Below are 27,427 nucleotides of genomic sequence, written 5' to 3'. Positions count from 1 at the left end.
GAGAGAGCCCCTTAATTTCATCAGTGATGGGTGGGGGAGAGCGAGAGGGAGAATGAGAGAGAGCCTCTTCCTTAAATCAGTGAATGGCGGGGGGAGAGGGAGAATGCGAGAGAGCCCCTTACTTTAATCAGTGATGTGTGGGGGAGAGGGGAGAGGGAGAATGAGAAAGAGCATCTTAGTTTAATCAGTGAAGGGCGGGGGGAGAGGGGAGAGGGAGAATGAGAGAGAGCCGCTAACATTATTCAGTGATGGGTGGGGGGGAGGGGAGAGAGGGAGAATGAGAGAGAGCCCCTTGCTTTAATCAGTGATGGGCGGGGGGGAAAGGGGAGAGGGAGAATGAGAGAGAGCCCCTCACTTTAATCAGTGATGGATGGGGGGAGGGTGAGTGAGAGAATGAAGGAGAGCCCCTTACTTTAATCAGTGATGGGTGGGGGAGGGGGAGTGGGAGAATGAGAGAGAGCCCCTTCCTTTAATCAGTGATGGGCGGTAGGAGGGGGAGTGGGAGAGGGAGAATGAGAGGGAGCCACTTCCTTTCATTAGCGATGGGCGGGGGGAGAGGGAGAATGACAGAGACCCCCTGACTTTGATCAGTGATGGGTGGGGGAGTGGGAGAGGGAGAATGAGAGAGAGCCCCTTACTTTATTCAGCGATGGGTAGGGGGAGGGGGGAGAGGAAGAATGAGAGAGAGCACCTGACTTTAATCAGTGACGTGTATGGCGGGGGAGGGGGAGGGGGAGGGGGAGGGGGAGGGGGAGAATGAGAATGAGAGAGAACCCCTTACTTTGATCAGTGATGGGTGGGGGGAGGGGGAGAGGGAGAATGAGAGAGAGCCCCTTACTTTAATCAGCGATGGGTGGGGGAGGGGGAGAGGGAGAGGGAGAGAGAGCCCCTTACTTTAATCAGTGATGGGTGGGGGAGGGGGAGTGGGAGAATGAGAGAGAGCCCCTTACTTTAATCAGTGATGGGCGGTGGGAGGGGGAGTGGGAGAGGGAGAATGAGAGGGAGCCACTTACTTTAATCAGCGATGGGCTGGGGTAGAGGGAGAATGACAGAGACCCCCTGACTTTGATCAGTGATGGGTGGGGGTGAGGGCGAGGGAGAATGAGAGAGAGCCCCTTACTTTAATCAGTGTTGGGTGGGGTGGGGAGAGAGGGAGAATGAGAGAGAGCCCCTTCCTTTAATGAGTGATGGGTAGGGGGGGAGAGGGAGGGGGAGAATGAGACAGAGCCCCTTACTTTAATCAGTGATGGGTGGGGGGAGAGGGAGAGGGAGAATGAAGGAGAGCCCCTTACTCTAATCAGTGATGGGCGGGGGGGGGGGGGTAGGGGGGAGAGGGAGAATGAGAGAGTGCCCCTGTCTTTGATCAGTGCTGGGTGGGTGAGGGGGAGAGGGAGAATGAGAGAGAGCCCCTTACTTTAATCAGTGATGGGTGGGGGGGGAGGGGGAGAGGGAGAATGAGAGAGAGCCCCTGACTTTGATCAGTGATGGGTGGGGGTGAGGGAGAGGGAGAATGAGAGAGAGCCCCTTACTTTAATCAGTGTTGGGTGGGGTGGGGAGAGAGGGAGAATGAGAGAGAGCCCCTTCCTTTAATGAGTGATGGGTAGGGGGGAGGGGGAGGGGGAGAATGAGACAGAGCCCCTTACTTTAATCAGTGATGGGTGGGGGGAGAGGGAGAGGGAGAATGAGAGAGAGCCCCTTACTTTAATCAGTGATGGGCGGGGGGGGGGGGGGGGGTAGGGGGGAGAGGGAGAATGAGAATGAGAGAGTGCCCCTGACTTTGATCAGTGCTGGGTGGGTGAGGGGGAGAGGGAGAATGAGAGAGAGCCCCTTACTTTAATCAGTGATGGGCGTGGGGGGGAGGGGGAGAGGGAGAATGAGAGAGAGCCCCTGACTTTAATCAGTGATGGGTGGGGGAGGGGGCAGAGGGAGAATGAGAGAGAGCCCCTTACTTTAATCAGTGATGTGTGGGGGAGAGGGGAGAGGGAGAATGAGAGAGAGCCCCTTACTTTAATCAGTGATGGGCGGTGGGAGGGGGAGTGGGAGAGGGAGAATGAGAGGGAGCCACTTACTTTAATCTGCGATGGGCTGGGGGAGAGGGAGAATGACAGAGACCCCCTGACTTTGATCAGTGATGGGTGGGGGTGATGGAGAGGGAGAATGAGAGAGAGCCCCTTACTTTAATCAGTGTTGGGTGGGGTGGGGAGAGAGGGAGAATGAGAGAGAGCCCCTTACTTTAATGAGTGATGTGTGGGGGGAGTGGGAGAGGGAGAATGAGAGAGAGCCCCTTACTTTATTCAGCGATGGGTCGGGGGAGGGGGGAGAGGAAGAATGAGAGAGAGCCCCTGACTTTAATCAGTGATGGGTAGGGGTGGAGGGGGAGGGGGAGAGGGAGAATAAGACAGAGCCCCTTACTTTAATCAGTGATGGGTTGGGGGAGAGGGAGAGGGAGAATGAGAGAGAGCCCCTTACTTTAATCAGTGATGGACGGGGGGGGAGGGGGGAGAGGGAGAATGAGAGAGTGCCCCTGACTTTGATCAATGCTGGGTGGGTGAGAGGGAGAGGGAGAATGAGAGAGAGCCCCTTACTTTAATCAGTGATGGGCGGGGGGGGGGGGGGGAGGGGGAGAGTGAGAATGAGAGAGAGCCCCTTCCTTTAATCATTGATGGGTGGGGGGAGGGGGAAAGGGATAATGAGAGTGAGCCCCTTACTTTCATCAGTGATGTGTGGGGGAGGGGGAGAGGGAGAATGAGAGAGAGCCCCTTACTTTAATCAGCGATGGGTGGGGGAGGGGGGAGAGTGAGAGTGAGAGAGAGCCCCTTACTTTAATCAGTGATGGGTGGGGGAGGGGGAAAGGGATAATGAGAGAGAGCCTCTTCCTTTAATCAGTGAATGGCGGGGGGAAAGGGAGAATGAGAGAGAGCCCCTTACTTTGATCAGTGATGGGCGGTGGGAGGGGGAGTGGGAGAGGGAGAATGAGAGGGAGCCACTTACTTTAATCAGCGATGGGCGGGGGGAGAGGGAGAACGACAGAGACCCCCTGACTTTGATCAGTGATGGCTGGGGTGGGGAGAGAGGGAGAATGAGAGAGAGCCCCTTACTTTAATCAGTGATGGGTGGAGGGAGTGTGGAGGGAGAATGAGAGAGAGCCCCTGACTTTAATCAGTGTTGGGTGGAGGGAGGGGTTGAGGGAGAATGAGAGAGAGCCCCTTATTCCATCAGTGATGGGCGGGGGGAGAGGGGAGAGGGAGAATGATAGAGAGCCCCTTACTTTCATCAGTGATGGGTGGGGTGAGGTGCGAGGGATAATGAGAGAGAGCCTCTTACTTTAATCAGTGATGGGTAGGGGGAGAGGGAGAAGGAGAGGGAGAATGAGAGAGAGCCCCTGACTTTCGTCATTGATGGGTGGGGGGAGAGGGAGAGGGAGAATGAGAGAGAGCCCTTGACTTTCGTCAGTGATGGGTGGGGGGAGAGGGAGAGGGAGAATGAGAGGGAGCCCCAAACTTTAATCATTGATGGGCGGGGGTTTGAGGGAGAATGAGAGGGAGTCCCTTACGTTAATCAGTGATGGATGGGGGATGGAGAGTGGGAGAATGAGAGAGAGCCCCTTACTTTCATCAGTGATGGGCGGTGGGAGTGGGAGGGGGAGAGGGAGAATGAGAGAGAGCCCCTTACTTTATTCAGTGATGGGGAGGGGGGAGAGGGAGAATGAGAGAGAGCCCCTTACTTTAATCAGTGATGGGTGGAGGGAGGGGGAGAGGGAGAATGAGAGAGAGCCCATCACTTTAATCAGTGATGGGTGGGGGGAGGGGGAGAGGGAGAATGAGAGAGAGCCCCTTACTTTAATCAGTGATGGGTGGGGGGAGGGGGAGAGGGAGAATGAGAGAGAGCCCCTTACTTTAATCAGTGATGGGTGGCGGGAGGGTGGAGAGCGAGAATGAGAGAGAGGCCCTTACTTTAATCAGTGATGGGTGGGGGGAGAGGGGAGAGGGAGAATGAGAGAGAGAACCTTACTTTCATCAGTGATGGGTGGGGGGAGGGGGCAGCGGGTGAATGAGAGGGAGCCCCTTCCTTTCATCAGTGATGGGTGGAGGGAGAGGGGAGAGGGAGAATGAGAGAGAGAAGCTTACTTTAATCAGTGATGGGTGGGGGGAGGGGGAGGGGGAGAGGGAGAGGGAGAATGGGAGAGAGCCCCTTTCTTTAATCATTGATGGGCGGGGTGGAGAGGGAGAATGAGAGAGAGTCCCTCACTTTCATCAGTGATGGGCGGGGGGAGGGGGAGAGGGAGAATGAGAGAGAGCCCCTTACTTCAATCAGTGATGGGTGGGCGGAGGTGGGAGAGGGAGAATGAGAGAGAGCCCCTTCCTTTAATCAGTCATGGGCGGGGGGAGGGGGGAGAGGGAGAATGACAGAGAGCCCCTTACTTTAATCAGTGTTGGGTGGGGGGAGGAGGGAGAGGGAGAATGAGAGAGAGCCCCTTACTTTAATCAGTGATGGGTGGGGTGAGAGGGAGAGGGAGATGGAGAGGGAGTATGAGAGAGAGCCCCTTACTTTAATCAGTGATGGGTGGGGGGAGTGGGAGAGGGAGAAGGAGAGAGATCACCTTACTTTGATCAGTGATGGGCGGGGGGTGAGGGTGAATGAGAGAGAGCCCCATACTTTAATCAGTGATGGGTGGGGGGAGGGGGAGAGGGAGAATGAGAGAGAGCCCCTTACTTTTATCAGTGATGGGAGGGGGGAGAGGGAGAAGGAGATAGAGCCCCTTACTTTAATCAGTGATGGGTGGGGGAGGGGGGAGAGGGAGAATGAGAATGAGAGAGAGCCCCTTGCTTTCATCAGTGATGGGCGGGGGAGAGGGAGAGGGAGAATGAGAGAGAGCCCCTTTCTTTAATCAGTGATGGGTGGTGGGAGGGGGAGAGGGAGAATGAGAGAGAGCCCCTTACTTTAATCAGTGATGGGCGGGGGAGAGTGAGAGGGAGAATGAGAGAGAGCCCCTTCCTTTCATCAGTGATGGGTGGGGGGAGTGGGAGGGAGAGAATGAGAGGGAGCCCCTTGCTTTCATCAGTGATTGGTGGGGGAGGGGGAGGGGGAGAATGAGAGAGAGCCTCTTACTTTTATCAGTGATGTGTGGGGGAAGAGGGAGAATGAGAGAGAGCCCCTGACTTTCATCAGTGATTGTTGGCGCAGGGGGGGTGTGGGAGAATGAGTGAGAGCCCCTGACTTTAATCAGTGATGGGCGGGGGGAGGGGGGAGAGGGAGAATGAGATAGAGCCCCTTATTTATTCAGTGATGGTGAGGGGGAGAGGGAGAGGGAGAATGAGAGAGAGCATCTTAGTTTAATCAGTGAAGGGCGGGGGGAGAGGGGAGAGGGAGAATGAGAGAGAGCCGCTTACATTATTCAGTGATGGGTGGGGGGGAGGGGAGAGAGGGAGAATGAGAGAGAGCCCCTTACTTTAATCAGTGATGGGCGGGGGGAGGGGGAGAGGGAGAATGAGGGAGAGCCCCTTCCTTTAATCAGTGATGGGTGGGGGAGCAGGAGAATGACAGAAAGCCCCTTCCTTTCATCAGTGATGTGTTGGGGGAGGGAGGTGAGGGAGAATGAGAGAGAGCCCCTGACTTTAATCAGTGATTGGCGGGGGAGAGGGGAGAGCGCGAATGACAGAGAGACCCTTACTTTGATCAGTGATGGTTGGGGGAGGGGGAGAAATAGAATGACGGAGATCCCCTTACTTTTATCAGTGATGGGCGCGGGGAGGGGGTGAGCGAGAATTACAGAGAGCCCCTTACTTTAATCAGTGATGGGTGGGTGGAGGGGGGAGGGGGGAGTGGGAGAATGACAGAGAGCCCCTTACTTTGAACAGTGCTGGGCGGGGGGAGGCTGAGAGACGGAGAATGACAGGTTGCCCCTTAATTTAAACAGTCCAAAATGTTTCCTAGTTTTTTGTAAAATACTGACTGTTCAGATTTCCCACATTCCTGATTTCATAGAATCATAGAATCATAGAAGTTGCAACATGGAAACAGGCCCTTCGGCCCAACATGTCCATGTCGCCCAGTTTGTACCACTAGCAAGTCCCAATTGCCTGCACTTGGCCCATACCCCGCTCTACCCATCTTACCCATGTAACTGTCCAAATGCTTTTTAAAAGACAAAATTGAACCCGCCTCTACTACTGCCTCTGGCAGCTCGTTCCAGACACTCAAAAACCGTTGAGTGAAAAAATTGCCCCTCTGGACCCTTTTGTATCTCTCCCCTCTCACCTTAAATCTATGCCCCCTCGTTATAGACTCCCCTACCTTTGGGAAAAGATTTTGACCATCGACCTTATCACTGCCCCTCATTATTTTATGGACTTCTATAAGATCACCCCAAAACCTCCTACTCTCCAGGGAAAAAAGTCCCAGTCTATCTAACCTCTCCCTATAAGTCAAACCATCAAGTCCCGGTCGCATCCGAGTAAATCTTTTCTGCATTCTTTCTCGTTTAATAATATCCTTTCTATAATAGGGTGACCAGAACTGCACACAGTTTTCCAAGTGTGGCCTTACTCATGTCCTGTACAACTTCAACAAGACATCCCAACTCCTGTATTAAATGTTCTGACCAATGAAACCAAGCATGCCGAATGCCTTCTTCACCACCCTATCCACCTGTGACTCCACTTTCAAGGAGCTATGAACCTGTACTCCTAGATCTCTTTGTTCTATAAATCTCCCCAACGCCCTACCATTAACGGAGTAGGTCCTGGCCCAATTCGATCCACCAAAATGCATCACCTCACATTTATCTAAATTAAACTCCATCTGCCATTCATCGGCCCATTGGCCCAATTCATCAAGGTCCCGTTGCAATCCCAGATAACCTTCTTCACTGTCCACAATGCCACCAATCTTGGTGTTATCTGCAAATTTACTAACCATGCCTCCTAAATTCTCATCCAAATCATTGATATAAATAACAAACAACAGCGGAACCAGCACCGATCCCTGAGGCACACCGCTGGACACAGGCCTCCAGTTTGAAAAACAACCCTCTGCAACCACCCTTTGTCTTCTGTCATCAAGCCAATTTTGTATCCAATTGGCTACCTCACCTTGGATCCCATGAGATTCAACCTTATGTAATAACCTACCATGCGGTACCTTGTCAAAGGCTTTGCTGAGGTCCATGTAGACCACGTCGACTGCACAGCCCTCATCTATCTTCTTGGTTACTCCTTCAAAAAACTCAATCAAATTCGTGAGACATGATTTTCCTCTCACAAAACCATGCTGACTGTTCCTCATCAGTCCCTGTCTCTCCAAATGCCTGTAGATCCTGTCCCTCAGAATACCCTCGAACAACTTACCCACTGCAGATGTCAGGCTCACCGGTCTGTAGTTCCCAGGCTTTTTTTTTTTTATTCGTTCACGGGATGTGGGCGTCGCTGGCAAGGCCGGCATTTATTGCCCATCCCTAATTGCCCTCGAGAAGGTGGTGGTGAGCCGCCTTCTTGAACCGCTGCAGTCCGTGTGGTGACGGTTCTCCCACTGTGCTGTTGGGAAGGGAGTTCCAGGATTTTGACCCAGCGACAATGAAGGAACGGCGATATATTTCTAAGTCGGGATGGTGTGTGACTTGGAGGGGAACGTGCAGGTGGTGTTGTTCCCATGCGCCTGCTGCCCTTGTCCTTCTAGGTGGTAGAGGTCGCGGGTTTGGGAGGTGCTGTCGAAGAAGCCTTGGCGAGTTGCTGCAGTGCATCCTGTGGATGGTGCACACTGCAGCCACAGTGCGCCGGTGGTGAAGGGAGTGAATGTTTCGGGTGGTGGATGGGGTGCCAATCAAGCGGGCTGCTTTGTCCTGGATGGTGTCGAGCTTCTTGAGTGTTGTTGGAGCTGCACTCATCCAGGCAAGTGGAGAGTATTCCATCACACTCCTGACTTGTGCCTTGTAGATGGTGGAAAGGCTTTGGGGAGTCAGGAGGTGAGTCACTCGCCGCAGAATACCCAGCCTCTGACCTGCTCTCGTAGCCACAGTATTTATATGGCTGGTCCAGTTAAGTTTCTGGTCAATGGTGACCCCCAGGATGTTGATGGTGGGGGATTCGGCGATGGTAATGCCGTTGAATGTCAAGGGGAGATGGTTAGACTCTCTCTTGTTGGAGATGGTCATTGCCTGGCACTTATCTGGCGCGAATGTTACTTGCCACTTCTGAGCCCAAGCCTGGATGTTGTCCAGGTCTTGCTGCATGCAGGCTCGGACTGCTTCATTATTTGAGGGGTTGCGAATGGAACTGCACACTGTGCAGTCATCAGCGAACATCCCCATTTCTGACCTTATGATGGAGGGAAGGTCATTGATGAAGCAGCTGAAGATGGTTGGGCCTAGGACACTGCCCTGAGGAACTCCTGCAGCAAAGTCCTGGGGCTGAGATGATTGGCCTCCAACAACCACTACCATCTTCCTGTGTGCTTCAATTTTACTAGGGCTCCTTGGTGCCACACTCGGTCAAATGCTGCCTTGATGTCAAGGGCAGTCACTCTCACCTCACCTCTGGAATTCAGCTCTTTTGTCCATGTTTGGATCAAGGCTGTAATGAGATCTGGAGCCGAGTGGTCCTGGCGGAACCCAAACTGAGCATCGGTGAGCAGGTTATTGGTGAGTAAGTGCCGCTTGATAGCACTGTCGACGACACCTTCCATCACTTTGCTGATGATTGAGAGTAGACTGATGGGACGGTAATTGGCCAGATTGGATTTGTCCTGCTTTTTGTGGACAGGACATACCTGGGCAATTTTCCACATTGTCGGGTGGATGCCAGTGTTGCAGCTGTACTGGAACAGCTTGGCTCGAGGCGCAGCTCGTTCTGGAGCACAAGTCTTCAGCACTACAGCTGGGATGTTGTCGGGGCCCATCGCCTTTGCTGTATCCAGTGCACTCAGCCGTTTCTTGATATCACGTCGGGTGAATCGAATTGGCCGAAGACTGGCTTCCGTGATGGTGGGGATATCGGGAGGAGGCTGAGATGGATTATCCACTCGGCACTTCTGGCTGAAGATGGTTGCAAACGCTTCAGCCTTGTCTTTTGCACTCACGTGCTGGACTCCGCCATCATTGAGAATGGGGATGTTTGCAGAGCCTCCTCCTCCCGTTAGTTGTTTAATTGTCCACCACCATTCACAACTGGATGTGGCAGGACTGCAGAGCTTTGATCTGATCCGTTGGTTGTGGAATCGCTTAGCTCTGTCTATAGCATGTTGCTTCCGCTGTTTAGCATGCATGTAGTCCTGAGTTGTAGCTTCACCAGGTTGGCACCTCATTTTTAGGTACGCCTGGTGCTGCTCCTGGCATGCTCTTCTACACTCCTCATTGAACCAGGGTTGATCCCCTGGCTTGTTGGTAATGGTAGAGTGAGGAATATGCCGGGCCATGAGGTTACAGATTGTGCAGGAATACAATTCTGCTGCTGCTGATGGCCCACAGCGCCTCATGGATGCCCAGTTTTGAGCTGCTAGATCTGTTCTGAATCTATCCCATTTAGCACGGTGGTAGTGCCACACAACACGTTGGATGGTGTCCTCAGTGCGAAGACGGGACTTCATCTCCACGAGGACTGTGCGGTGGTCACTCCTACCAATACTGTCATGGACAGATGCATTTGCGACAGGTAGATTGGTGAGGACGAGGTCAAGTAAGTTTTTCCCTCGTGTTGGTTCGCTCACCACCTGCCGCAGGCCCAGTCTAGCAGCTATGTCCTTCAGGACTCGGCCAGCTCGGTCAGTCGTGGTGCTACCGAGCCACTCTTGGTGATGGACATTGAAGTCCCCCAACCAGAGTATATTTTGTGCCCTTGCTACCCTCAGTGCTTCCTCCAAGTGGTGTTCAACATGGAGGAGGACTGATTCATCAGCTGAGGGAGGACGGTAGGTGGTAATCAGCAGGAGGTTTCCTTGCCCATGTTTGACCTGATGCCATGAGATTTCATGGGGTCCAGAGTCAATGTTGAGGACTCCCAGGGCCACTCCCTCCTGACTGTATATCACTGTACCGCCACCTCTGGTGGGTCTGTCCTGCCGGTGGGACAGGACATACCCAGGGATGGTGATGGAAGAGTCTGGGACGTTGGCTGAAAGATATGATTCTGTGAGTATGGCTATGTCAGGCTGTTGCTTGACTAGTCTGTGGGACAGCTCTCCCAATTTTGGCACAAGTCCCCAGATGTTAGTAAGGAGGACCTTGCAGGGTCGACTGGGCTTGGTGTTTTGCCGTTGTCGTGTCCGGTGCCTAGTGGTCCGATGCCGGGTGGTCCGTCCGGTTTTATTCTTATTATGACTTTTCGTAGCGAGATTTTACAACTGAGTGGCTTGCTAGGCCATTTCAGAGGGCAATTAAGAATCAACCACATTGCTGTGGGTCTGGAGTCACATATAGGCCAGACCGGGTAAGGACGGCAGGTTTCCTTCCCTAAAGGACATTAGTGAACCAGATGGGTTTTTACGACAATCCGGTAGTTTCATGCTTTTCCCTGCCGCCCTTCTTAAACAAAGGCACAACATTTGCTACCCTCCAATCTTTAGGCACCTCACCTGTAGCTGTCGATGATTCAAATATCTCTGCTCGGGGACCCGCAATTTCCTCCCTAACCTCCCATAACGTCCTGGGATACATTTCATCAGGTCCCGGAGATTTATCTACCTTGATGCGCGTTAAGACTTCCAGCACCTCCCTCTCTGTAATATGTACACTCCTCAAGACATCACTATTTATTTCCCCAAGTTCCCTCACATCCATGGCTTTCTCAACTGTAAATACCGATGTGAAATATTCATTCAGGATCTCACCCATCTCTTGTGGTTCCGCACATAGATGACCTTGTTTATCCTTAAGAGGCCCTACTCTCTCCCCAGTTACTCTTTTGCCCTTTATGTACTTGCAGAAGCTCTTTGGATTCTCCTTTGCCTTATCTGCCAAAGCAATCTCATGTCCCCTTTTTGCCCTCCTGATTTCTCTCTTAACTCTACTCCGGCAATCTCTATACTCTTCAAGGGATCCACTTGATCCCAGCTGCCTCTGCATGTCATATGCCTCCTTCTTTTTGAATAGGGCCTCAATCTCCCGAGTCATCCAAGGTTCCCTACTTCTACCAGCCTTGCCCTTCACTTTATAAGGAATGTGCTTACCCTGAACCCTGGTTAACACACTTTTGAAAGCCTCCCACTTACCAGACGTCCCTTTGCCTGCCAACAGACTCTCCCAATCAACTTCTGAAAGTTCCTGTCCAATACCATCAACATTGGCCTTTCCCCAATTTAGAATTTTAACTTTTGGGCCAGACCTATCATTCTCCATAGCTATCTTAAAACTAATGGAATTATGATCACTGGTCCCAAAGTGATCCCTCACTAACACTTCTGTCACCTGCCCTTCCTTATTTCCCAAGAGGAGGTCAAGTTTTGCCCTCTCTCTCGCCGGCCATCCACATACTGAATGAGAAATTCCTCCTGAATACACTCAACAAATTTCTCTCCATCCAAGCCCCTCATGCTATGGCTGTCCCAGTCAATGTTGGGAAAGTTAAAGTCCCCTACTATTACCACCCTATTTTTCTTGCAGCTGTCTGTAATCTCCTTACATATTTGCTCCTCAATTTCCCGTTGACTATTTGGGTGTCTGTAGTACAATCCTGTCAAAGTGATCTTTCCCTTCATATTTTTCATTTCTACCCATATAGACTCAGTGGGCGAACCCTCGGATATATCCCCTCTCACTACTGCCGTGATGTTCTCCCTAATCAAGAACGCAACCCCCCCTCCTCTCTTACCTCCTGCTCTATCTTTCCTATAGCATCTGTACCCTGGAACATTGAGCTGCCAGTCCTGCCCCTCCCTTAGCCATGTTTCAGTAATATCTATAACATCCCAGTCCCATGTACCCATCCATGCCCTGAGTTCATCTGCCTTGCCCATCAGACTTCTTGCATTGAAATAAATGCAGTTTAATCTAGACTTCCCTTGGTCTTTGCCCTGCTTTCTCAGACCATCTGTCCGGTCATGTTCTGTACACTCTCCCTTACTGCCTTTTGTTTCTGTCACCACTTTACTTCCCACTGACTTCCTGCATCGGTTACCATCCCCCTGCAACATTAGTTTAAACCCTCCCCAACAGCACTAGCAAACACTCCCCCTAGGACATTGGTTCCAGTCCTGCCCAGATGCAGACCGTCCAATTTGTCCTGGTCCCACCTCCCCCAGAACCGGTTCAAATGGCCCAGGAATTTGAATCCCTCCCTCTTGCACCATCTCTCAAGCCACGTATTCATCCTAGCTATCCTGTCATTCCTACTCTGACTAGCCCGTGGCACTGGTAGCAATCCTGAGATTACTACCTTTGTGGTCCTACTCTTTAGTTTAACTCCTACCTCCCTAAATTCAGCTTGTAGGACCTCATCCTGTTTTTTACCTATATCGTTGGTGCCGATATGCACCACGACAACTGGCTGTTCACCCTCCCCCTCCAGAATGTCCTGCAGCCGCTCCGAGACATCCCTGACCCTTGCACCAGGGAGGCAACATACCATCCTGGTGTCTTGGTTGCGTCCGCAGAAACGCCTGTCTATTCCCCTTACAATCGAGTCCCCATATCACGAGAGCTCTGCCACTCTTTTTACTGCCCTCCTGTGCAGCAGAGCCAGCCACGGTGCCATGAACCTGGCCACTGCCACCTTCCCCTTGTGAGCCATCTCCCACAACAGTATCCAAAACGGTATACCTGTTTTGGAGGGAGATGACCGCAGGGGACCCCTGCACTGCCTTCCTACCCTTCCTCTGTCTGTTGGTCACCCATTCACTATCTCCCTCAGTAATTTCCATTGACTTCAGTAACATTAACTTCCAGCGAATATCCTGTAATTTTCTGCGTCTGGCCCGAGGGACTTCAAATCTCGGTTTGTTCTTCTTCGAGCAGGTTAAGTGGAGATTTCATAGTGGAGTTTTGATTGGGTAGATATGGAGAAACTGTTTCCACTGGCAGGAGGGTCGCTAACCAGAGGACGCAGATTGATGAGAATTGGCAATAAAGCCAGGGGGGAGATCAGTGGAATTTTCTTTACGCAGCGAGTTGTTCTGATCTGGAACCGAATGCCTGATAGGGCTGTGGAAGCAGATTCGTGTTTAAAATCTACCCCAATGACTCTGTCTATAACCGATGCTCTGCCTGTCCAGTCGCTCGCGGTGAACAAATTTGTTTAGTAACTTTCAAAATGGAATTGGATAAACACTTGTAAAGGAGAAAGGTTTAGGACCATTGGGAAAGTGCAGGGGAGTGGGATTAAATGGATAGCTCTTTCAAAGAGCCAGCACAGACAGCAGGGGCCGAATGGTCTCCTTCTGTTCTGTCTGCTTCAAATCAATGGGGGGATTGTAAATCGAAGCATTTACATCATTTGAGCACTTAATACGCAACTTAACTCGCATCAAAACCACGTGAATCATCAGGTAGGAAGAGTAAAGGCAACGCGAGGTTTCGGGTTATGCGCCTCACGATCTTAAAATGTCAGTAACATTCAGCGGAAGAGGTGACAGCGAGGTTGATGTGCGCTGACACGCCCTGGAGGGCTCCACTCAGATTGTGTCGAGCGGAGAGGAAGGCGGGGAAATCAACCGAATCCACGAGTACCACAGTCCTGACTGGGGACAGGGAGAGCAAGGCGGAGAGATCAGCATAATCCCCGAGTACCAGAGTCTTCAATGGGGACAGGGAGAGCAAGGCGGAGAGATCAGCATAATCCCCGAGTATCAGAGTCCTGACTGGGGACAGGGAGAGCAAGGCGGGGAGATCAGCCGAATCCCCCAGTACCAGAGTCTTCACTGGGTACAGGGAGAGCAAGGCGGGGAGATCAGCAGAATCCCCGAATATCAGAATCTTCACTGGGGACAGGGAGAGCAAGGCGGAGAGATCAGCCGAATTCCCGAGTACCAGAGTCTTCACTGGGTACAGGGAGAGCAAGGCGGGGAGATCAGCCGAATCCACGAGTTACCAGAGTCCTGACTGGGGACAGGAAGAGCAAGGCGGGGAGATCAGCCGAATCCCCGAGTACCAGGGTCTTCACTGGGGACAGGAGCCGTGCGGACCAGATCTCATGTCGCTTCAGTCTTTTCATTGGATGAATTGGGTGAGTGACTGAGAATGTCTCAGAGTGGGGGATTATATCGAAGGAAACACATTTCTACATTAAGTGCAGAGCTCGTCGCACACACGGTTCTGGGTAGAACCGGATGGTGATCAGAATGAAAGATAAAACCTTATGCAGAGAATTAATCAACACCAAATGCCGTTGATCCCATTATTCTCAGGTGAATGTTCGGGTCGAATTGAAACCCAGAGCTACTTTAATCAGAACACAGTGGAATTGAATAAACCTTCTTGTAAAAAAAACAAATTGAAGGGGGAACTGAGAGGGTTTCAAAATGTCTGCCCCTGAGTGACACAAAGTAAAAGCAACATGCTGAAACTTGCAGAGACAGAGGCGAACGGTTTCCGTTTTTGGGAACTCACTTCCTCCAACTTTTTATCGATAAGAGAAAGAGGTTTTTGTACTTTGCACGTTGTCTGCACTTGCTGTGTCTGATTCAACGTTTGATATGGAAAAGTATCTTCTGGAAATTTAACTTGTTAAATACCGGTCTGTGTAGGATTTTAGAAGTGGTTGATGGTTAAAGGTTAGATTTCATCATCCTGCTGCTTCTCCCCAACAGAAAATACACACAGATACTCTGTCACTCATTGATATACAGAGGCATCCTCTGTCTCCCTCTCTCACACACACACTCACTCTTTTCTCTTTCTCTCTCCTCTCTCTCCCTCTCACATATGCACACACTCAGTCAGTCCCTCACTAATACACTGTGTGTCTCCCTCCATCACATATACACACACCTGCTCAGAGTCACTCAGATATACAGATGCATCCTCTCTCTCTCGCTCTGTCTCTCTCATAGACACGCACTCATTCAGCTGTTCACTGATACACTATGTATCTGGCTCCCTCACATAAACGCACATTAAGAGTCTCACAGTTATACAGAGGCATCCATTGTCTCTCTCTCATATTTATACAATCCTCAGTTGCCCACTGATAAAATCTGTTTCACGCTCCCTCTCTCATATACACACACACATTCAGATTCATTCATTGATACAGATACGCAAGCACTTCCCCTATCTCTCTCTATGAAACACACACAGAGTCACTGACTGATGTACACACGCCTCCTCTCTCTCTCATATGGTGCACTGCCATCGTTTGGGGTCGGTGCCCTCGAGTGCCTGCCCCGCCTCTTGTGTAAACTGTCATCCTGTGGTAACACAGTGCCCTCCCCGCTCCGTTGTATCAGACACGGGAGAATTTCATCCTTGGGTGACACCGTGCCCTCGCTAATGTGTGAGTTCTTCGATCATATCCATTGTGTTTGGAGAGTGGCCCCGAGAAATCTTTCAACTCCAATTCCCCATCAACTATTGATATTTTTGGGGATAGTGATTTGATTTATCCTAAAACTAAGAGTGGGCCACATTTGTCCACACATTCTACTTCAAATCATTCACTTACTGATCCTGATTTTATCTAATCAGAAATATTTTATTACAGGCATGTGAATGAGTTGTAATCTATCGTCCAGTTGTGTACATCAATGACCATTTATAGCAAAATAAAAACTAGTTAATTGCTGAGAGCTTCTATTTTCTCTTGTTCTCTTAAATATGGTCAACGTTCCCTCCACATTCCCACACTGAGGTGTTGTTATTACAGATAATAATTATTTGACGGTTAAATATTCCAAATAAAAGCTCTCACTTGTCGTTACAAACGTTCCGTCCCCACCCCCACATGCCATAACTTTGGAATTTGCAGCTAACTGGAGAAACATCCAGCCTCTGAGTCAGGAACTGTCAATTCAAGACGGTTAGAAACCCAGTCCACAGCTGTGAACAGGACTTTTACTCATTGGAGTGTCCACAATAAACAGTAACACTCAAAGCAGGTGAAATCTCTTCTTTCTGTGATAAATCAGTCCCATGTTATGTTATGTAAATATTCAGTGAAGTGAACTCACTAAAATAGTCACACTTCCCAGTCACGGTGTTGGGGCAGTACAGCTGCCTTCTGTGGGTCGAACCATGTCGCTGAAGATATTGTCCCATCAACTTTCCCTGTTTGTCAATGATGCCACTAAAATACACTTGGAAATTGGGAATCTGGCCCATGGATGGAGTTCAGCCAGAAAATATAAAGGAATGGCCAGTGATTCAAAAATAGCAAATGTGATCCCAAAAACAGGGGCAGGACATGGAGAAGGAATTGCCTCTAACTGTGGCTGGAGAATGAAACAATCACATATTGTGGTCGGGGTGGTAAAGAGACATGGAATGTGGAACAGAGTTCATCAAACAGTTTGTTCATTCAATCAAATATTTGTTATTCAATTGTTTAAGTTTCAATTACTTTTATTTTAATTAAACATTCGAGGAAAAGTGCACATTACATTCTACTTCACACCGTCAATATTGGTCTCATTTTCTGCCCTGCCATCATTAGATCTCCCGGTGAATGACGGAGTGATTGCGAAAAGTCCACAGCTGGAAGTAAACAGGGATTGTAGACTGAGGAACAACAGCAGGTGAATCAGCACAGGATTGAGAGAGCAGCAACCAGAGAGAACCCTTCCGATTCAAAGGCTTCCATAGATCGACTGGGGAGAAAGGTAAGAGAAAGTCCCATTTCCTCAGATAAACACTGGTCCTGTCGACAGTCCAGAAAGGTTACAAGGTAAGGGGGGAAATGGTGAGAATGAGACTGGGAGAGTCTGATAACCGAGTACAATTATCCAGCATGAGGCCGTGCAATGAAATGTGAAGTGAGATCAGTTTCTGTCTCAAAACACACAGTCACAAATGAATCTTGTGTGTGTTTTGGAGTGAAGGGGTCTGATCTAAGAGGTGACTCCAGTCTGAGGGACAGCCCAGCAGATATATAGTGTCTCCCCGCCTCCAGCACCAACTCGGAAAGAACCCGTCTTTATGGTCCCCATAATATCGATATTACACTCTGTGTTCATGTAGTACCAATGTAACGAATCTTACAACACCAGGTTATAGTCCAACAGTTTTATTTGAAAATCATAAGCTTTCGGAGGCTTTCTCCTTCGTCAGGTGAGTGTCGGAATCCTTGAACATTACCGCATTTATGGTCACAGAACAATGCCTGGGTGATTACAGATAATCTTTCCAACTGCTCGTTGTCAAGACAATCAACGGGATTGAACAGTGTTCAGAATGTGAAACATTAGGTAACAGACTACTGAATATAGAGTTGGAAAGATTATCTGTAATCACCAGGCATTGTTCTATGACTATCAATGCGGTACCTTCCGTGGAATCCCACACTCAGCTGACGAAGGAGAAAGCCTCCGAAAGCTTGTGATTTTCAAATAAATCTGTTGGACTATAACCTGGTGTTGTAAGATTCGTTACATTTGTACACCCCAGTCCATCACCGGCATCTCCACATCAATGTAGTACCAAACAGCGTTACCGAATTGAAATATATTTCATATCCAGCTATCAAAATAAATCATCTTGCAATTCTGAACTGGGATGCGAAGTTTTACACAATGTTATTTCCTATCAGTAAATCTATTTCTGGATTTCACGTTTGCAGTTCAATTAAATGATTATCATTTCAATATAAATTGGTGATAAAATGATAGGGAAATTTTATTTTCAATAAAGATTTGTAAAATTTCTTCCATTTGATAATTTTGTGGTTTGTGTCAGAATAAAGATCATCCTAAAACCGATTTCTTCGACCAAAATGATGGCCATTTTCATTCTGATTCCGCTTCTGTGATGCACCTTGGGATGTTTTTTCGAGGTTAAAGGTTCTGTGGCAATGCAAGTTGTTGCTGTTGTGTGCTTTTATACTAGTGTCAGTGTGAGTGAAACAGCAGCAACTGAATTTTACAAAATCCCAAACTTGGTTATAAATTAATGCCGGTGAATAACTTCAACTATAGTTTGGAGAAATTACTGATCCGAGACATAATCACTTTTACATTTCCACAGTGATGAAAGGAAAGGACATTGACTGATAGTTTGATTGGTCGGCACGTCCGTGAGATACACGCACACAGCGAGACACACACAGGTGATTGTATAAAAACAGTACAATCTGCCACTTGACTATTTATGGTGTTCATTGAGATTGTAAGAACCCTGGCGACATTCCATAAATTAGGACTGTGCATCACCGAAATGTTTAAAGTTACACAATTCATAACATTAATATTAGAACAGTGGTAAATCTCCTCACCTCTTACAGTGCTCATTAGTGTTAATATTAGAACAGTGGTAAATCTCCTCACCTCGTACAGTGCTCATTAGTGTTAAAATTAGAACAGTGGTAAATCTCCTCACCTCCTAAAGTGCTCATTACTGTTAATGTTAGAACAGTGGTAAATCTCCTTACCTCCTAAAGTGCTCATTACTGTTAATAATTGAACAGTGATAAATCTTACCTCCGACAGTGCTCACTAGTGTTAATATTAGAACAGTGGTAAATCTTCTCACCTCCTACTGTGCTCATTAATCAGCTGCTGACACCATGAGGAATGTGATGAATATTTTCTAACAGAAGCACCAACGAGGACACATCTCCATGAACACACGCACACTGTCACTGCCCATACATACCAGAGGAATCACACCCTGCTATATATTGTATATGTGGATAGATATCATATTCATAAAGTAACAGGATTTAAAATCAAAACTCAACAAATCAAAAATACCAAACACTTATGTGAATAAAATAATACAATATCACCAGACTGTGTTAAACCGAGTGAAGGGTCATTTAATTCACCAATGATCACCCTGCTCCATATTTCCTTCCAGAATATTAACTACCTGAGGAATAAAGCTGTTTTTGATCTGCAATGTGCGAGTGAAGCTTACAAATTGGCCCTCCCAGTGCAGAGTCTCGGCCGACAGTAACTGGGTTGTGGAGATCAGCGGGACTTACTTGATTTCACGGGGCAGCTGTCTGTGTCACACCAGATGTGGAGTGTTGATCATAACACTCAGGAAATGCTCGATATTAGAGATAACAGCTGTTGCACTGATGGGGGAAGAGGGGCTTTGTAACATGTTTAACAAGGGAACGCTCTCCTGCTCATTTTAATATTTCTGTCTAACTCTCCTATTAATATTATATTTATTACAGAGCATCAGAATCTGGGAATTTGTCACCACCATGGCTGAAGGTTCAAACAGGGGAGAAAAGCCAACATCTTCAACAAGAATGAGAATGGACACAGGTAGGTTCAGAAAATTCTTCAAAATTGAATTTCTGTCCTGACAAAGGGTCCAGATCACGAGCAAGAACCTGCAGCTCACACTGGAAGAGGTTACTGCGCAGATACTGTGAAGGTAGAGGGAAGTGAGTGACCATCTAGAGGGACAGTGCAGTCACAGGTGGAGGGATCTCCTGAGTACTGGAACTGTCCAATAGATACCTGGTGTTGGGGACTGTAAGGTGGATAGAGACAGTGACTCAGAGGATGGTCTTCCTGAGTAACAGTGTGAGATCGGGCAGCAGGGGGACACCCCGCGTGGGGCAGGGGGTGAGAGGCAGGTGGGTCACAGGAATGGTGGAATGAAAGTGGTGGGATATTCCATAGTCAGGGAATACACAGACTCTTCTGTAGCCCTGAGCAGGTCCCGAATGGTAAGTTGCCTCCCTGGTGTCAGAGGGAAGAACATCCTGGAACAGGTGGGACCATCTCTGGGATGGAAACGAGAGTAGTGAATAGTTATGGTCGGAATCAATAACACGGAGAGAAATACATTTATGGTGGGAATATTAAGGCTCAGGTTCTAAACTAAAAACAAGGCTTCTCGCTGGTGATCTCCGAATTGGTTTGCACTGGGCTGCTTAAGGAGGTAGGCAAATGTGTGGCTGCAGGGCTGTAGCAGGAGGGAAGAGTACACGGTCTTCGGGACAAGAGTGAGTTCAGGGAGAAGGGAAGGGACAGTCACGGTCTGAACCGACCATCAATAGTTTTACAGACTGGTTGAATGGAGCAGGAGGGAAGGGTTCACGGTCTTCGCGACGAGAGTGAGTTCAGGGAGAAGGGAAGGGACGGTCACGGTCTGAACCGACCAACAATGGTTTTACAGACTGGGTGAATGGAGCAGGAGGGAAGGGTTCACGGTCTTGGGGACTGGCGTGAGTTCAGCGAGAAGGGAAGGGAAGGGACGGTCACGGTCTGAACCGACCAACAATGGTTTTACAGACTGGGTGAATGGAGCAGTGGGAGGGTTTCAGCTGATATGACTGGAGGATGGGGAAACTCCGGATCTGAGACTAGAGAGTGGAATTAATGAAACCTGGAGCAGGAAGGAAGATTTATGAAACAGTGAAAATTTATTAGCAGGTAAAAAGGAAGGTGGTTTTGAAATATTGAGAGAGAAAGTCACTTGGTATTAAAAAAAACAAGAAACGAAAATGGGTCAACATTACAAAAAATCGGAGTTAGGATTGTGTGTTATGTCTGTGAATAAACAAATCATTCCAAACACATTCGGAAAATCAGAAACATGACAGATGTGATCTGGTATCTGTAAGACAGGGCCTGAGTTTACACAAGGCTCAGAGCGAAATGCTCCTGGTTGTAACATTTTGAGGGGAGAGAAAAATACCCCTGCTCTCCAGTATTAATAAAGGTTCTATGACAGAGCTGGAACAATAACAAATTGTGTTTATGTTGCAAATTTAATGTAGTAAAAGGACCCAGGGTGTGTGACAGGAGCGATTATCAAACAAAATTTGTCACTGAATCAAATAAGGAGATATGAGGACAGGAGACCAAAAGCTTGGTCAAAGAGGTCGGTTTTAAGGAGAGTCTTAAAGGAAAACAGAGGGAGAGAGAGAAGGAGAGGTTTCGAACATAAGGCTGTTCCAGGGAGCTGTGTTAAGATAGAATCCATATGTACACAGTTAACTAATAGGAAGGGAAATAGCACAATTCTCGGTGGGTTTTGCAGGCCAGCAATCAGTGGAGGTGAGATAGAGGGGAACTGGGGGAAACTGGTTGTGGATGAAGGTTTGGGGAGATACAAAATATTTCCTTTAATTTCTAAAAATGATGGTGGAAGTGAAAATGTTGGTGTACTGGAGGAGGATGTGGGCCCATAGTTAGAGGTAACTGTAGAGAAGGATTTGGATCTGAGAAACATCGCCGAGGTGGATAAATCACTGGGCCCAGAGATAACACACCCGAGGCTGTTAAAGGAAGTCAGAGAGGAGATAGGAGGGACTCTGATCACAATTTCCCAATCCTCCTTTGTTATCAAAAATATCCAGATGGACTGAAGGAGCCCAAGTAATGTCTCTGATAAAATAAGGAGAGAGGGTCAACGACCAATTAGTCTCTGTCAGCAGTGGGCAAACTCCTCGAATCTGTAATTCCAGGTAAAATTAGTGAACATTTAGAGATACAGGGGAAGATCAGGGGGAGGGGGGGACAGGAACTGATTCGCTGCAGACAAGCCGTATTTGACAAATTTAATACAGCTTTGTTGAGAGGTGACCATATAGATCGATGGGATGCAGCACAGGTGGTGCATATGGGTTTTCAGAAGGTGTTTGATAATGTGGCTCCCAAGGAGGCTTCAGCCGTTTGGTATATGAGGAAATGTAGCCACCCGGATGGAAAGACAATAATGAGTTTAGTTTTGTCCATTTTTGTTCACAGATCGGAACACTGCAATCACTGAGTTCCTGACAAATTGCGACGATTACCAGCTGTTCCAGTTGACGAAATTCTACCGGGACAGACTAGAACAGGCGATTGAAGAAGTGGTGGACGGAGTCAGCTCATTGTTAACATACGAGTGGCATTTCAGTGGACAGGAACATCGGGTAAGTGGGAGGGACACAGAACAAGTTTGGATTATTTAAACATCACAGAACTAAAAGGATATCAGATCTTAGAATCATAGAATGTGACAGAATAGAAACAGGTAAAATAGGAAAGAAATGGATCAAACTGAAAATACAGTGAATCTGAAACAATGATGCGAAGAGGTGAAAATACCCGGTGGATCGGTCAGTGTCTGTACAAAGGACAGGGGAACGGTTCGGGTATAACTCTTGTGTGAACTGAAAACAAAAATGAAACAGTTTAACTGGGACTGCGAAAAGGAGAGACCAATATATTAATTATTATTCTTTACAGAAAGTCGTTGATCTCGTGGAGAAGGGAAACAGGACGGACAGTTCCAAACTTCTCCTAAATCTGGTGATGGAGAAAGGCTCTCGGGCCCGAAGGGTGATGTGGGAATCCTTTGTGAAAATGCACCATGCGGTACCAAAGTTGGACAAAATACTGAAAGAGATGCAGGAACTTGGTACGGTAAAATCTCAAACTGAATTCAATTTCAGATTGAAACACTGCAGAATTTACTATAATATTACACAGATCTGATTTCATGAAAGCTCATTGATTTAAACAGGTCCTGATCCATTTGATTATATGAACATCGGACGACGTTTATCTGAAATACCCAGTCACCTGAAAGGTAAGTGATGAAATGGAGATTTCAAACTGTTCATTTCACTTCTGAGAATCAGAATGTTTGACTGTAGACTTTTGTTTAGAGACTGTCAGAATCGGGGGATCAGAAATTCAAAGGGTGGATGAAACAGAATAAAAGTCCATTTTGATTACTCATTAATCCTGTGAAACCACAAAAGCATCTGGCAGGATCCGAATTCATGCAGCACTTCATACACATCTGTGAGGTGCCCTGGCATCGCAGAAAAATAATATTTTGCGTAGATTGAAGTTAAAATTCACTACGGATTTTGAATTATTGATAAATTTGCAAGTTTTGCATTGCTCCAATTAATCCAGCTGCATACATACCAGGCAGGATCCTGACACAGTGTGAATCCCCCGACACACCTGGCAGGATCCTGATACACTGTGAATCCCCAGACATTCCAGGCAGGATCCTGATACACTGTGAATCCCCATAAACATCAGGCAGGATACTGAAACACTGTGAAATCCCCATACACACCTGGCAGGATCCTGATACACTGTGAATCCTCATACACACCTGGTAGGAGCCTGATACACTGTGAATCCTCATACACACCTGGTAGGATCCTGATACACTCTGAACTCCATACACACCTGGCAGGATCCTGCTGCACTCTAAAACCCAATACACACTTTGCTCGGTTCCGACACCCTGTGAGTCCGAATGCACACTTCCTATGTGCCGCCCTGATGTTCTGGGCTCAAAGTAAAGAGCGGTGCCTTGAGACGGATGCTGTGGGTTACTTGCACCCCTCGAAATCTGACACAGCATCAACTCGAGGGAATGAGGTGGAGAAATGCGAAATATTTAAATGTTATCATTACACAGCACAGAACGATACGCCAAAGGTTTCGATCTGATCTGAGAAGATGTACAGATGTTCACTCAATTGATCATTAATCCGTGGAGAAATGTGAGGGAAAGACAATGCTCAGGGTAATTAGGAAGTTATGGGCTGGCTTCCGAATGGCAATGAAAGAGACAACCTTATTCTACTGAAAGAATAGTCCTTTAACTCAGGGGTCTTTTTGCTCCTAATGTAATGACTAATGGAAACAGATTTGTAATTTCCCAAACTTTCATTGAAGGAAATTCAGACCAAAATGAAACAACGGAGTACAATTATTAGTAGAACAGTTGAAATGAACTGTGAATGTTTACTGCTTTAACATTACACTGAGTGATGTGGTCAGTAGTTCTAATTCTAATTCTAATTGGTGATATGACAGGACTGTTCGAAAAACACATTCAATGTAGGTGTAAACCTGATGAAAAATTGTTCACAATTTCTGAAACACAACATAACAGGAGAATGATTAGAGACAGGAAAAGGCCATTTGGCCCAAATAAGCCTGTCCCTGTTAGAGAGATGACACCAACTACCCCTCCTCGCAGTGTATCCACAGAAACACGTTCAATTATCTCTTCACCCGACTTACTCTGCCCCTTTAGTGTCCTTCCCTGGTAACTGGTCTTCGCTTTCTGACCCTTTGGGTGAGAAAATTATCCTGATTTACCTTCGTATTTCTGACTTTCAGTTTTCTCCGTTATTAATTATTTTGATGATTGTGAGCCTGTTTCCTGCAGTAATGTTCTGAATTCCATTAAAACATTTCAATATCGAAGTTTCTTGCCCAAACAAAATACATCAAGCCCCATCACCCTTCCCTCGACCAATACTCCAATACCTGAAATCACCTCTGATTCCCCTCTGTACCTTAAGAATGGCAACAAGCTTTACCTGCGATCAGGTGACTATAGATGTACAGGTAATACCCCAGATAGCATACCCGAGTCCCGATTCTAAAAGTTTCCCCAATATCGAGGTTAAACAGTGGGACTTCTGTCCATTCACAGTCTGTCCCTCTCCCAATGCACACAGTACCCCAGATAACCTGCCCGAGGTCGAACACAATAACAGTGGGACTTCTGTCCATTCACAGTCTGTCCCTCTCCCAGTGCCCACATTATCCCGGTAACCTTCCCGAGGTCTGATACAATAACAGTGGGACTTTTGTCCATTCACAGTCTGTCCCTCTCCCAATGCACACAATAATCTTGTTCCCATTTCCGCAGAAGGTCAGCACCATTGACGGTTTCATAGATTAATCGACACGAACCTCGAGTTTCACATAACTAGAATCAGGTCTGGATATGCCAAGAGATGTCCATGGTACAGGGCAGGGCTGATAATATTAACCATCAGGGGGAAAATATCACCGTCATAGAAATCTCCACGTTCAGTAAATATTAGAATCAAGTGAGGATTTGAAACTTCTCTCAGCCTTGTTAATTTTCAAGCGAGGTTTTCAGTAACTGAGTTTAATTTCCTGCTCGCACCTCTATTGAAGCTGTGAACTCAATCTCGGAACATTTTACTGATATTGAGAATTTGTTTTTATATCAATACAACTAACATTGAGAACCACTTTCTGTCTGTTCTAATTGAAGATGTTCAACAGAAACACAAGGAAACACTGCGGGTCCAAACTGAAACATTGAAAGTGAACACGATCCTAATAAAGGAGAAGGTTAAGATTTTCCAGCTGGTCACTCTATACACTGAGCTAACGGTCATTTCTACAGTTCGAGATCGGACACTTGTAGAACATGAACTGCTGGCAAGAGGCCGAGACCATGAAGAGTGGAGAGAGAAACATCTCCGGAGAGAACTGGAAAAAATCCGAACTGATCAATTGTTCCAGAGCAGTTTTTCCCAGAGAAAATCCAAATCTGGGAGTTCAGCAGCAGTGAGCGGAGTCGCGGGGATTGGAAAAACAACAATGGTACAAAAGATTGTTTATGACTGGGTCACTGGGAAAATATACCCACACTTTCAATTTGTTTTCAGTTTTAAATTCCGGGATTTGAACGCTATTAACTGTAGAATAAACCTGAGGAATCTGATACTGGATCTGTATCCTTACTTTGGGAATATTCTGGGAGAGCTCTGGAAGAACCCAGAGAGATTACTGTTTATATTCGATGGTTTAGATGAATTCAAGGACAGTATTGATTTTGCCGATAATCGGAGAAATACAAAAGCTCAGTACATGTGCACAGATCCTGAAGACCAGTGTGAAGTGTCTGACATTGTGTACAGTTTAATACAGCACAAGCTGCTCCCAGGATGTTCAGTGCTCGTGACCAGCCGCCCCACTGCATTACATTTATTGGAAAAGGCTGAGATCAGTGTCTGGGCTGAAATCCTGGGATTTGTTGGTGAAGAAAGGAAGGAATATTTCAACAAGTTTTTTGAAGATCAGATGGTGGCAGCAGCTGTTTTCAAACACGTGGGGGAGAACGATATCCTGCACACGATGTGTTACAACCCTTCCTACTGCTGGATCCTCGGTCTGTCACTGGGTCCCTTCTTCACACAAAGAGACAGGAAACAGCAGCGAGTTCCCAAGACCATCACCCAACTATATTCCTACTGTATTTACAACATTCTGAAAAACCATGGCCGAGAGATTGAATCCCCCCGTCATGTGTTACTGAAGATCGGTGAGATGGCCTTCACAGGAGTCTCGGAGAAGAAGATTGTGTTTAGAAATGGAGATTTGATCAAGTCCAATCTGCAACCTTCCCAGTTCCTGTCTGGGTTCATGATGGAACTTTTGGAGAGAGATGATTCTGCCCAGAGTGTGGTTTACACATTCCCGCACCTCACCATCCAAGAGTTTGTAGCCGCACTCGCACAATTCCTGACTCCAGATCCAGGGGACATTCGGAAACTCCTCAGTGAAGCCCACAGCAAGGAAGATGGGAGATTTGAGATATTTCTCCGTTTTGTTGTTGGTCTCTCCTCCTCACAGTCATCTCGGCCCCTGGTGGAGTTTCTGGGCCCATTTCTTCATCAAACAATCTGCGGAGTGATTGACTGGGTGAAGGAGAAGGTTGAAGGAGAGATTGGAAAGACAGAGAGTGAAACTGGTAAAAGGGACCTCCTGAATACATTCCACTACCTGTTTGAGTCTCAGAATCAAACACTGGCTCGGGTCACAGTGGGATCTGTGGAAACACTTACATTTAGTGGATTCAGACTGACCCCGATTGACTGTGCAGTGCTGTCTCATGTCATTGGACTCTGTGATACAATCAAACACCTCGATCTGTGGCACTGCTCCATTCGGTGTGAAGGACTCCAGCGGCTGGGACCCGCACTACACAAATGCCAAGTGTTGAGGTAACTGTTTATTTGTCTCTAACTGTTAGGCCAATTGTAGAACAATCACGGATTGTATTGTTGCTCCGTAATTAAGGGAAACATCAGTTCAGTTAAGCCAGAGAGATGCAGATTCAACACAAATATGACAAATGATAATAGGATCGGTTAGTAATTCCCTGAGGACTGAAGAATCTAAAATGGATCCTTGTGAACAATTCGGGATTGTACAGTTTTCTCAGATCAGTAAATACAGGTCACTGAAAGAGTCTGATAATTTAATTCCAATGAATGATATTTATTGTTGTTTTTCTCACTGCCTGAGATACGTCCATTGAAGAGGCTCCTTCTCACTGTTACTTACACGTGGTCCGACACTAACTGCAACAGTCAGTGTGTCGGGGCATCCCACCCTCTTACCGAGATGTGGGGACAAGTGACGGTCACCAGACTGTCACTGTGAGGGAAGCAGAAATACCAAACATTCAGTAACAAAGAGCAAAACACAGCATTCGGGCAGTCAACCGCCAGTGGGCGAGCTGAGCTTTCCCCGCAGGACGGCGGTCCGTTATCTTAACTCATCAATGACACAGCCCTTCACACTCTCCAATACATCC

General features: G+C 47.6%; 1 protein-coding gene and 1 pseudogene across 6 annotated transcripts in view; both read left to right on the top strand.

Annotated features, from left to right (window-relative positions):
* Positions 1 to 27,427, top strand: part of LOC137314528 (zinc finger protein 585A-like) — a 915,457-nt pseudogene that overhangs the window by 818,108 nt on the left and 69,922 nt on the right.
* Positions 1 to 27,427, top strand: part of LOC137314563 (NACHT, LRR and PYD domains-containing protein 3-like) — a 71,708-nt gene that overhangs the window by 40,296 nt on the left and 3,985 nt on the right. For 2 of the 6 annotated variants that reach the window (XM_067979880.1, XM_067979875.1), the window contains exons 3-8: positions 16,572 to 16,737; positions 19,257 to 19,350; positions 21,790 to 21,956; positions 22,273 to 22,444; positions 22,550 to 22,615; positions 25,094 to 26,831. In XM_067979880.1, the coding sequence (XP_067835981.1) occupies positions 19,287 to 19,350; positions 21,790 to 21,956; positions 22,273 to 22,444; positions 22,550 to 22,615; positions 25,094 to 26,831 (2,207 nt within the window). In that variant the 5' untranslated portion in view covers positions 16,572 to 16,737; positions 19,257 to 19,286. The other 4 variants (XM_067979876.1, XM_067979878.1, XM_067979879.1 and 1 more) reach the window with 4 other exon arrangements.

Source organism: Heptranchias perlo, unplaced genomic scaffold (genome assembly GCF_035084215.1).
Source record: "Heptranchias perlo isolate sHepPer1 unplaced genomic scaffold, sHepPer1.hap1 HAP1_SCAFFOLD_52, whole genome shotgun sequence".
Lineage (NCBI taxonomy): Eukaryota > Metazoa > Chordata > Chondrichthyes > Hexanchiformes > Hexanchidae > Heptranchias > Heptranchias perlo.
This window is presented reverse-complemented; position numbering and strand designations above follow the sequence as displayed.